Genomic DNA, 12,424 nt, shown 5'->3' on the forward strand with positions numbered 1-12,424 from the left:
CTCACTAACTTGGACTTCGCACTAAATTATTGCTATCGATCGCACTATTGCGACTTGTCAAACTGGCTTGGGAAATTTTAATTTTCTCAAAAAATGATCAAAGCGAGCCGATGTTGCTCACCTGTCAATCGCAATTTTAAAGTGCGAATGTTCAGTTTGGTGGAAACTGCGACTGGAAATGTAAATAAACAACTGCTGGTTGCCTAGTTTTTGAAAATTTTGTTGTCAAAAGTGCGAGAGAAAAGTGCGGGCCAAATCCAAGTTACAGTGCACGGATCAATATTCCGAGGTACAATTTTTTTGAAAAAACTGGGGTTTTCGACACGCCACGCGCAAAAATGGAAAAATGACGAAAACGAAAAAACAAAAAACAACTTTTTTCACTAAAACTGCGCTAACTTTTGAAATTTAAGCGATGACCTATACATGTTTGGATACCAAAAATTTCGTAATCAAAAGATGCAACTTTTTTTCGAATCATGCTGTTTTCGTGGGGAATTGCTTTATTCGAAAATTAAAGCAGCCAAGCCTACTGCGTTGCATTAACCGTAGAGACAAGTTCTGCGAACGGATCACGGTTTCACATTTCACAAAATCAATAGGGGTGGAAGGATGCGTGGACATTAGGGTGTAATATGGTTGTATGGAAAACAACAAAGTTGTCCAAATTTAGTGAGCATAGCAACTTTTCAGTTCTTTTTGGGGTCCTAAACAACTCCCTAAAGTTTGGGAACGATTGGTTAAGTTCCCACTTCGCCAAAAGCGCTTCAATTTTGTATGTGAATTAATATGGAGAAAACCTTTTTTTTTGGATTTTAATATTTCAAATACCCACGTTTCACGCTATGCTAACTTGCTCATATCAAAAGATACAGCGTGTTCAAAACTCGTCTAGGACGTGTTTTTTGATCGAAAATCACGTTTTATACGAGTTTTGAAGATGCTGTATTTTCTTCCAGGAGTAAGTTAGCACCATACTCTCTTCGGGAAAGTTGTAGAGCACCTTTCAGAGCTACCGAATATAAATTCGGTCTTGATATAGCGTGAAACGTGGATTTTTTTAAATTTGAAATTTTAAAAATAAAATTTCCATCAAGAGGAGCGGCCGTGGCTGACTGGTTACGGTGTTCGCTTTGTAAGCGAATGGTTCTGGGTTCGATTCCCATCTGCTCCCAACGAGAAAGTTAAGGACATAGAAATCTGAAATGATGAATATGAACGAAAAATCAAAGTCGCTCGAGACGGGGTTCGATCCTCCGTCCTTTGGATTGGTAAGCAAAAATACTAACCACTAGGCCATGACGACTTGGTGAGCGTAGACTGAAATTAGGAATACTGTTACAGAGAGCGAGTTGTGGCGCTATAACCACGGCAAATAGTGTCCAGGGCATTCGTGTAAATACAGTGTCCCATCCCAGAGGGTCCCGGAGTACCAAACCTTCTTAGCATGGTACTCCCAACGAATACAACCAAATCTCGGAGCGTATGGTGGTGTGTCCCCACGCTTCTTCCTCCCCTGTCGATTCAGAATTGTGTTGTTGTTAGAACACTCTGTGCTCAAACTCAACCCAATTACGAGTCATCTCTGCGATACGGCTTTACGCAGTAGGCCTGGTCGCTTTAACGCTTGTGATGTTTCAATGCATTCTAATGCAATGGCGCACTACAAATGTTAATAAATGACAAGAAGAGTGCTAGGCGTCATCTAACCTAAGGCACTCTCCAGGATCCCTTCGAAAGATTGGCTGCGCTAGGGTCTGATTAGATTAGATTAGATTAGAATTAAAAATAAAATTTCCATCAATATATTTTCTCATGTAAAGAAATGCACAACATTTTTTTATATTACTTCATCACCAATTCTTATTTTTATTTACCTTCAAATTACACCACATTTACAAACTAGCCTTAAATTTTTCTTTTCCATCATTGTTTCACGAATATTATTGTTTGTATTATTCAAGTTTATCAAAGTGTAAAATAACCAAATACCAAACTCGACTGACACGTTTTAGATTCTAGATAATTTCGTCACTGGCTTGTTAGGGTGGAGCCCGATGATCTTTAAACTGTGGCGCGTGGATATCTTTTGATCTTGTTTTGAGTACTATTAGGTGGTGTATGTGTGCAGTGTGGCATCGTATTTTTTTGCATTCTTTCTAATTCTTGCTGAAAATAATAACCATCGCGCTGTTGGCAGGGCTCACAATTGCTTTTGATTCGGATGCATTGCTCTCGCTTTGCCACAGAAACATTGCGGTACTGTGAATCTCTCTATTTTATCGGTATGAAAGCGTTCCTGGGTCGTTTTATGCAAACCTAGATGAGTTCGTCAAAAGAACGCGTGGAAAATGAGGAACGAGCTAGTTAACCTTATTTGACAAAGTCGGGATTCGCTTCGATCTTGTCCGAGAACTGCAAATGACTTTCGATGATCTGGAACAGTTCCTGGGGTGCCGGAATGCGGCCCGTTTCCAGCTTGGACCAAACCGGAACGTCGTTCAGCGCAATCTCGAACGCCCCGGACGATATGAGCTGCAAGAAAAGGTTTTGATTGAAGGTGTTTCTGAATTGAACTGAATTATGCGGGCTTTACCTGAGCCTCGATCATGTTGCCCAGGAAGAAGATCATCATGCAGGCGTACATTTTGTTTTCGGTGCACCAGCGCCACCAGGAGGGTGTGGCCGTCCGAAGGAATCCGAAAACGTCAAAGTTGGACATCAAGGCGATGATCATGAGCAGTTTTGTGACCAGCAGGACCTTCGAGAGGTACATGTTGAATCCTGGCGGATCGTAGTTGCCACCCTTGATCTGGATCTCCGGATACTTTTCGTGAATTATGTTGTAGTATTCATCAAAAGCTTTTCGGTAACCGCACGAATAGCTGTAAATATTTGATTAGCATTCAGGCGAGTAAGACAAACAATGAGTTATCAATCCAGAAAGATAACAGCAACGCTGCTGAGCTTACCAATAAAGGAAAGTCATGGTGGCCCCATAGCCGCCGACATTTTGGCTAAACTTGGTGATTGGGATCTCCTTCTCGGCACTTCCGGAGGCCGGAGCCAAGCTGAGCAGCACAGCGGCCACACAGACTACCGTCAGCAGGGAGAAATGTTTCCGGCAAAACGCTGGTACCCACATGATGATGATGGAAGTGCGGTGACCGTGACCACTTCAGTTGATTAGTTTCGTTTGACCAGCAAGGTACGCTCTGTTTGGTGGCACCCGCTAATTGGATTAAAACACCTGTGTTCTGTGATGGATCCCGGTAGTGTTGCAAAAATAGTTTCAAATGACGAGAGAAAATTTTTCAATGTTCGATTTTTGACACTGTTTTTTTTCCTTGGCTGAGCTGCGGTGACAGTTCACGCGGAGCCGATGTCATATCAGGTGATGGCCACAGTTGACTGCGGGAGTACATGATGAGACGGAAAAAATAATGTCGCTTTGAACAATGAAATATCACAGACGAATCGTTCGTGGAAAAACCGAAAGTCTAAAAATTGACGAATTTTCACATTTTTTACACGGTATTACATACACTAGCAAATACATAGTTGTTTATGCTACATGTTGTAAAAAGAAGATTATTTCAGCACGAGTCGTACATTTATCCCACATGGCGCTGACGATAAATACGACGAGTGCTGAAATAATCACGTCCTCAGAACAAATCCTGTCTTTTTGAGTTACTTTTTTAACCAAAAATGACCTCTTGTTTTAACCCTATCTTTGAATTGGAGCATCATTTTAGTTCTCCTTTCCATTTGTCAATTCGTGCTTGCCATTTCATTAGGGCACATAACTTTTTAAAACAAGAGTGTGTCCTTTTCACACCATATGTAAACTGTCATTTAAGTGAAAGGGATACACCATTGTTTACAAAAGTTATGTGCCCTTTTGAAATGTTAGGGTCCTAGTTTCAAACGATTGACATTAAAGGTAAAGTTCATCAAATTCCATCATATGTTGGAAAAAATTGTTAGTAAGCTATCGAAGTACAATTCTACGTAAACATATTTTCGATGTTATTTAAATTGTTTTTGTAATTCAGAAACTACAAAAGGTATGTCACTTTTTGACATACAGTAGGGTGACAATAAAAAATCGACATCAGGGATACCCTCTGACTCGATTCCTTAGACAAAAATAAGTATCTGTAACCTTAAGCGTTACTTTTTGTCGTTGAAGTTTATATGGGGAAAATCGCAAAAATGTACCTATACAGAAAAACATCGTTCCAGTATTTTTATACCAGGTGACGCGGGTCTCGCCCAAAATTGTGTGAGATTCTTGTAGGAAATTCAATTTCCTACAACTTTGCCGAAGGGTTTAAAACGATCCGAGTTTTTCGTGATTTTTGGTGTTTCTTTAGTAAAAAGTATTTTCTCATATACTACCCATACACCCCTTATATATTTTCAAATCTATAAGCCGATTTCTTTTCAACGCATTGCTAATAACTCATCAGGATCAACTCGGATCTTCTTGCACTCTCCGACAAAGTTGTAGAAAATTAAATTTCTAAAGAGAATCTCACACTTGGGCAATTCGTCAGCTGTGTGCTATCTTGTGACAACGACCATTTAGTACTTTTCGAGAAAATCGATTTTTAAAGTTTGATGATAAATATTTTCAAAACTATGAATGGTAGAGTCAAACTTTTTGAAGCAATCGGTTCGAATACTATCGCTTAACAAACGCTCCAAGTTTCAACTAATTTGGTTACACGAGTCAAAAGATACAGCAAATTATGTAATCAAAAATCTGAAAAGCACGTGTTTCGAAAGTAAAATTGTACTACGTGTCACAAGTGTGCACATAATTTCCGTACAAACTAAACTAAGCTCAAATCAATAGTTTAACCGACTTAATCAGTATATTTTCAACAACAAAAGATCGCATTGCCTTCAGAAAATGTGTATCTACATAAATTTGTGAAAAACAAGATAAATTTTCCAACAACATGTATGACGTGTCACAAGTGTGCACAATCATTTTGATGATAAATTGGTCTATGTCACAAGTGTGTATTGCGATATCCGGGAAACGGAAGCGAGTTTCCAAAATCGGGTTAAAGCATCTTGTAGCGTTTGTTAAGTATAGTAAAACGTTATCATTGACTCATTTTCGACCAAAATGGTCTATGTCACAAGATAGCACACAGCTGACGAATTGTTGGCTAGACCTGCTGCAAAATCCTTAAGCAATGTTTTTCCCCATACATTTTCGCGATTTTCCCCATACAAACTTTAATGATAAAAAGCGACCCTTTGACCTTAATCGGTTTGGCTCAAAATTGGCACTGTAACTCATTATTTCCTAAAAAAACGAGCCAGGGCCAGGGGGTATCTCTTGCGATTTTCCGAAATTTTCATTTTTTTGTCACACTGCTGCGCAGGCTCAACTCGAAGGGAAGCATTAAGTTTGGGGTCCCCAGAAAAACATTTAGAGTTTTTTTTTTGAAAAAGTCCTATAAACTATTGTCTTTCATATGTTTATAGGACCAATTTGAAAAAAAAACTAGACATTCAATTTAATTTTTTCAAAAATATTAGGACAGGGCCGAATGGTTTTTCTCCAAAGTTTGTATGGAGAATTAGGTCGGTTTGTCGTTGTTGCATACAGGCAAAAAAATCCCGAATGACCTCTCTAGGTTAAAGTCACGTTAATAAAATAAACAACTTCTTTGTCATATTGGTCATGTCGTGGCCGCATTACAACCAGCTGATGCACCTTTTCATTAAATCGTTACTTAGTAAATGAAAACTAAATTATTTTTTATTTTATTTTATTGATTTCTCTCATGTTTAACACATAATCTGTCGCTTCTTTACAGTATCAATTTGCATATTATTACTACAGTTTCGCAGTTACGGAAGCGGCTCGGCTGGAGCAAGGATTCAAGAAACCAGGGAAATATATTCACGGAAAGTTAAATAGTTTTGGCAGTTCCATGACCAACTGTAGTCCCTAGGGAAGTATTCTTCTGATTTCCTACATACATCTTAACCTGCAAACGTACTGTTTTCCCTTTTTTGGTATTATTGTCTGTATTAGGTTTAGCACGCACATAATTTAAGTTCATACGTTAGTTATCATAATTTTAACCTGTGTTCGAAAATAACTAAATTCGATTTCTATTCTGTACAGCATTCGTTGTTCAGACACTGGAATTTTATTATAGCTTATAGGAAAAACATGCTTTCGAATTTAAAAGAAAATGGTGGCAGTTTATACTCGGAAGAATGTCGATTTGTCGCAAAATGGCACACTTAGCAGTACACAGCATTCATCGCTGACAACAGGGATTTGGAACCTTACAATTCTAAAAAAAACTAGGCGCATACATCACTTAACCACTGTTACGGTTTCGCTGTCGGCTTCCCGGCCTAATTCGCCGTCTCGGAGGCTGCGGCGGTGGTGGCGGGTAGTACGGCTTCTGGACGGTCGCAATGTCCGGACGACGAAGCGCCGACGCGCTGATGCCACCATCCGAGAGAACCCGCAGGAATCCGGCCTTGCGGCGGCAAACTATGCACCTACGGGATAAGACAAATCGGTTAGTTTTAGTTGATCTCACTCGGTACAGAAACTCTTTACGAACCTGCTAATCTTGCTGGTTTGATCGGCCTTGAGCGTTTGCTGCTTCGGCTGGTTGAACTCTTCGCCATCCTCGATGATCGTCAGCCAGAACGAGGTGATACCGTCGTAGAAGTTACACGTCCCATGGCCGTGACACTCGATCACCGGTTGGGCGCGGAACTCTTCCAAGCAGGAACCAGGTGACGTCAGGTCCATACCGAAGCCTCCGCTGTTGTCGGTGGTGTGCTGAAAATGACAAATATCGTTTAAAAATGCTCAGATTGAGACATTTGAGACTCACCATTACGTAACTGTATCCGATCCACAATTCTTCCCAGCCTCCGGGACAGTCAGGAATCGCCATGGTTTGGCTATGGACAGCGATGACTCGTGTGGTGGTTTCGCACACGGAACATCTCGAAATGTACTGGGCGACCTCGCGGGACTTCATCGGTGCCATAGACATCGGCATGGGTTCTGGAGAGGCCAGCCAAATGCTGTCGTCGTTATTCGTGGCATAATTACAGACGTTGTTGATGTCACAGAACAGGTACGGCATGGTGCTGAACTTGCGCATGCATGACCCGGCAGAGCCTAGATCTTGTCCCACAGAACGGCTACTTCCAATAACGCTCACCAGTGAATAACCATCCCACAGTTTGATGGTATTCAACGGGCAGTCCGGAATGTGGACGGTCTGTGAGTGTTTGGTGAAAATGTATCCACGGCTCTTTGGCGGTGGTGGAGGAGGAGCTGGATCACCAATCTCTCCTCTAATTCCGGGATATCCGTCCAAACCATCGCGTCCTGGAGCTCCTTGGAAACCTCTCTCTCCCTTGAAACCCATCTGACCTTCTTCACCATCAAGTCCTTGTAATCCTCGCTCGCCCTTCAATCCAATGAGTCCAGGGTAGCCTGGAAGTCCCATATCTCCTTCATCTCCTGGTGCTCCCTTATTTCCGGGAACTCCGCGTTCACCAGGCTGATTTGGTCGCCAGTCATCCAAAGGAATCGGATCTCCTCGTTCACCTTTGACTCCTTTAAGTCCCAGTCTGCCATAGTATCCATCTTCTCCAACATCTCCGAATTCGCCCTTGATACCTGGGAATCCTCGCATGCCAGGTCGTCCTGGAAGACCAACTTCACCGACGAATCCTAGTGGGCCGGGCATTCCGTCGAGGCCGATCAAACCATCATCTCCGGCTACGCCCTTTAGACCACGCAACGAGATTCCAATGCTTCCCGAGAGACCCTTTTCACCAGGAGCTCCAGACATTCCTTGAGGACCGGGGAGTCCAGGCAATCCTTCCAAGCCAGGAGCGCCTTCGAATCCAACTTCACCCTTAATGCCCTTGAAGGCTCCGCTGACCATTCCAACTTCTCCCCGTGGACCTGGCGGACCATCATCTCCGTAATCTCCGGGAGCTCCCTTACTGCCGCGTAGGCCAAGACGTCCCGGGAAGCCATCATAGCCGGATTCTCCTTGATCTCCCTGTTCTGGTCGAATGTCCAGTGTACCACGTGGACCTTTGTAGCCACGGTCTCCTTGTTGTCCCTTCAGTCCATCCAAACCATTCCTTCCTGCAAAACCGGGTTCTCCTCGAAGACCAGGCTCTCCTTTCGTGCCGGGATATCCAATTCGTCCCTTGACTCCTTGTATGCCAGGCATTCCTTCCGGGCCAGGGAATCCTGAATCGCCACGATCTCCCTTCGCTGGTGATCTGAAGATAAGCTCTCCTGGTAAACCTTTGAAGCCTGGATCACCCAACATGCCTTCAATTCCTGGTAGACCGATACGGCCGATGTCTCCGCGTTCACCCTTGTCTCCAACGAATCCAACATATCCAAAGTCTCCCTCTTCGCCTTGTTCTCCTCTGCTTCCGGAGAGTCCTCGCAATCCCGGTAATCCACGGAGACCATCCTTTCCACGTCGTCCTGGAATACCTGGATATCCATCGCGTCCCTTATCACCTTGAATGCCCTTCGAACCGAACCTTCCTTCGTCACCGCGTTCGCCCTTTAATCCCGGAAGCCCAGAACGGCCGTTGAATCCTGGTGCTCCCTTAGGACCTTTGAGTCCAGGGGTGCCGTCGATCACATTTCCAGCTTCACCTTCTTCGCCCTTCATGCCAAACAGACCAGGCATACCGTCCAATCCTGGTGGTCCGCGAAGTCCAAAAATTCCCGGTTCTCCTTTATGGCCGCTGAACGAACCAGATCCCTTGGGACCTCTCACGCCAGCGAAACCTTCGTCACCACGTTCTCCCTTGGTTCCGTTACGACCAAATCTTCCAGGGAAACCAATATCACCAAGGTCGCCAATTTCGCCCTTTTCACCCCGCAGGCCAACCAAGCCACGTCGACCGGTCAAACCGATATTTCCTTGATCTCCTACTTCACCCCGTTCACCTTGGTCGCCTTCTCCGCCCATATATCCGTGGATGCCTCGTAAACCTGGCTCACCAGGTTCTCCATCATCTCCTGCAAATCCAGGAAGCCCGTCTCTACCAGTGTCGCCAATCTCTCCCTTGGGTCCAGAAGGTCCTTCTATTCCTGGTTCACCCCGTTCTCCTTTGTCACCATAGGGCGCAGTTCTTCCAGGGGTTCCATCAGCACCAGGTGCACCCCTGTCACCATAAATAAAATCTCCGACCATACCCTTGTTTCCAGGTAATCCAATTCTCCCCATCACGCCATCGTCGCCCTTTTCACCTTTTGGACCGGTAATACCAGGAGCACCGCGATAACCTTCCATTCCTTTGAATCCTTTGTCTCCGAACTCTCCGAAATAACCCGCTTCACCCTCTTCTCCCTTTTCGCCGAACAACACGGCCCGTCCGGGGTCACCTCTTTGGCCCTTCAAACCGGGCAATCCGGGAGGGCCGTCGACGCCGGGCATACCGGGAAAACCATCTTCACCTTGCAGACCATGATCACCGATAATGCCAAAGTATCCCTTGTATCCAATCGGACCCTGAATGCTGTCACCGACCGATCCCTGGACACCTGGGGCGCCTCTGAAACCTTCATCTCCAATTTCTCCACGATAGCCGGGCTCACCAAAAGGTCCTTCGTCGCCGAAGTCTCCTCGTACGCCCTTATCGCCCGTTATGAGGTAGTCAAACTCAGCTGTGGCACCTCGCTCACCGCGATCTCCCTGATCTCCTCGCTCGCCTGGAGTACCGCTGTAAAGAAATTGTATGTAATTGGATTTTGATTTGATTTGTCGCTTCCAAACTTACTCATCTCCCGGAGGACCTTGCGATCCCTTCAGCCCCCACATGTTGTAGGCGTTGTACACTGCATTTCTGCCATGAACTCCGTCCCGACCAGGTAGACCAGGATCACCATCACGACCTCGCAAACCGGGACTGCCATCGTCTCCGAAGAGACCTTGCTCGCCAGGGAAGCCGCGTTCGCCCGGTTCTCCAGCCAATCCCACGTCTCCTTGCTGACCTTGCAGACCGAACATGCCCATCTCACCCTTATCTCCCGGGAAGTCCACCATGTTGCCCACGCGGATGACCTCTCCTTTCGCTCCCTTCATACCTGGCCGACCTGGTTCGCCGTTTTCTCCAGGATTTCCTAAAATCGTAGTGATGTTTGTAATGTGAGCTTGCATGGTGATTCAAGACTGTTCTCACCTTGAAGTCCTGGAATTCCCTGTGGTCCAGGTTTACCAGGTCCGCCCTTCAAGCCTCGTGGTCCTGGCAAGCCTCGATTGCCATCGAATCCTTCCCATCCGGGCCTACCAATGTCACCTCCCTCACCCTTGATGCCCCTGGGTCCAGGAGGACATATTCCACAGTCTTCACCACGGAAACCTCTATCTCCTTTTGAGCCATCGTACCCATTCCAGCCCGCTTCTCCCGGAGGACCCTGCATGCCAGGAATTCCGTCTGGTCCGGGTGGACCGGTAATGTTGTATCCAATTCCTGGTAGACCCTTATCGCCCGTTATGCCGATTTCACCTTGGTCACCCTTGTCGCCGTATTCTCCGTTAAGTCCTGGCAATCCAGATTCTCCCTTTTCGCCAAGAATGCTTCTGCCGGGATATCCCTTGGGACCTTTAGTACCCGCTGGACCAGAAACTCCACGAGGGCCCACTTGACCACGAGGTCCACTTTCACCGTCGTCGCCACGCTGTCCAGCAATCGTTGTGCCTTTCTTACCACGTGGTCCATCAATACCTGGATCACCAGGAGGACCCTGCAAACCCATGAGACCACGTCTGCCTGGATTACCAGGGATTCCTCCCAAGCCTTGGTTGCCGGCAGCGCCTACGTCTCCTTGTGGTCCTACTGGGCCGATAACAATTGGTGCCAGATTTGGATCGTATAATCCGGGCGGTCCTCGGACACCTTGCGTTCCGGGCAATCCAGAACGACCATCGTCACCGGGTTCACCCTTATCTCCAAGTTCTCCGTCTCTACCAGCGAATCCTGGAGCACCTTTTTCACCCTTTTCTCCGGACGGTCCAGGTGGACCATCCTTTCCTTGCTTTCCACGGTCTCCAACGTTACCTTCTTCGCCCTTGAAGCCTTTGAGGCCACGCTCACCGTAACCACCGGTATCTCCTTTTCGGCCTGGTATACCCGGTAGACCGTCAGCTCCGTTATCACCCTTCGGACCACTGATACCCTTGTTGACAGTTGAGTTCTTGCTCGAAAAGTAGTACAGCGGTTCACCAGGTTCTCCGGGCTCTCCAGGACAGAACGGAATGGATGGTTCCCCCTCGTCACCTAGTTCTCCTTTCGGGCCTACTGCGCCATCTATACCGTTGATGCCATCGATTCCGGGCAATCCACGGTTACCCTTGAATCCGTCGGCACCTGTTATTCCGGGTCTTCCTGATTCGCCGATCGAACCCTTCGTTCCCTTGGAGTTGATACCTCCCTCGCCTGAGTCTCCGCGAAAACCGATAGGTCCCTGCAAACCTGGTTGACCACGGTCTCCTGGCCAGCCAGGCATACCCGGAATTCCCATTGCACCGTCGGTTCCGTTGCACCCGTCAATTCCTCGAGGGCCCCTCGGTCCATCATCACCCGGCAGACCCTGGAATGGTCTCAATTGAAAACCAAACTCTTAATGAGTCGCAAATTTCTCACTTACCGGAATTCCCGGATATCCAACCGGTCCACGAGGTCCGGTGTCACCCTGAAAGTGTAACACTTTATTAAGCAACTCTTCAAATATTCAACTTATCGCTCTCCGATTCTCACCCGGTAACCCTTGTCGCCCGTGGAACCAAATTCACCGCGGACACCTCGCTCTCCGGAATAACCCGGAGGTCCGTCAAAGCCAATGTCACCGGGAAGACCGGCCGCTCCCGGCACGCCATGTGGTCCAATCTGTCCGGGGGCTCCCTTCAGTCCCTTGCAGTCACATTCCGTTCGGTTGCAGACCTGTGGTGGGAAAAGAAAAGAAGAACATGGCTTGAGCGGAAGTGGCTTTGATGTCGGTGTGGGTATTTGGGATCGTGAAAAAGAATTTGAAATTTTCCGGGCCATTCTAGTATGGCGTCCGGTTGAGGTTCACGCTCGTTTGACCTACATAACTGCACTGTTTATGCTGGAGTTGGGTCGGATCTCACCGCGAGAATTACAAAATCGAGAAGCATTCGTGCATCAGTCAGTCGCGTGGAATCAACCTCTGCCAGCGAAAGACATGCATGATTTTATCGATTTTCAACTTTAATTAAACAGACGGATACGCTCGGTGCGTTGTCTGATTTATTTTTCGTACCCCGCGGAATACAGTTTGGTTGGATAAATAATTATTTGGTGGAAGAGTGATTCACTGCGAGCTGAGAATATAGGTAATCGGATCAGGAAC

At 46.2% G+C, this 12,424-nt stretch overlaps 2 protein-coding genes across 2 annotated transcripts in view; both read right to left on the reverse strand.

The window, feature by feature from the left end:
* Positions 1-1,835: 1,835 nt before the first annotated feature.
* Positions 1,836-3,370, reverse strand: LOC6036648 (thioredoxin reductase-like selenoprotein T homolog CG3887). The gene is made up of 3 exons (XM_001846622.2): positions 2,973-3,370; positions 2,597-2,885; positions 1,836-2,535 (listed from the first exon to the last, which is right to left on the reverse strand). The coding sequence occupies exons 1-3, from the start codon at positions 3,143-3,145 to the stop codon at positions 2,374-2,376; spliced, it is 624 nt and encodes a 207-aa protein (XP_001846674.2). The 5' UTR covers positions 3,146-3,370; the 3' UTR covers positions 1,836-2,373.
* Positions 3,371-5,762: 2,392 nt separating this feature from the next.
* Positions 5,763-12,424, reverse strand: part of LOC6036647 (collagen alpha-1(IV) chain) — a 65,271-nt gene continuing 58,609 nt past the window's right edge. The window contains exons 2-8 of the mRNA XM_038250822.1: positions 11,812-11,994; positions 11,702-11,746; positions 10,234-11,644; positions 9,832-10,174; positions 6,891-9,774; positions 6,612-6,835; positions 5,763-6,546 (exon numbers count right to left, since the gene is read on the reverse strand). Coding sequence (XP_038106750.1) covers positions 6,360-6,546; positions 6,612-6,835; positions 6,891-9,774; positions 9,832-10,174; positions 10,234-11,644; positions 11,702-11,746; positions 11,812-11,994 — 5,277 coding nt within the window. The 3' untranslated portion in view covers positions 5,763-6,359. The remainder of the gene's footprint in view (positions 6,547-6,611; positions 6,836-6,890; positions 9,775-9,831; positions 10,175-10,233; positions 11,645-11,701; positions 11,747-11,811; positions 11,995-12,424) is intronic.

Source organism: Culex quinquefasciatus, chromosome 2 (assembly GCF_015732765.1).
Source record: "Culex quinquefasciatus strain JHB chromosome 2, VPISU_Cqui_1.0_pri_paternal, whole genome shotgun sequence".
In the NCBI taxonomy this organism is placed as follows: Eukaryota; Metazoa; Arthropoda; class Insecta; order Diptera; family Culicidae; genus Culex; species Culex quinquefasciatus.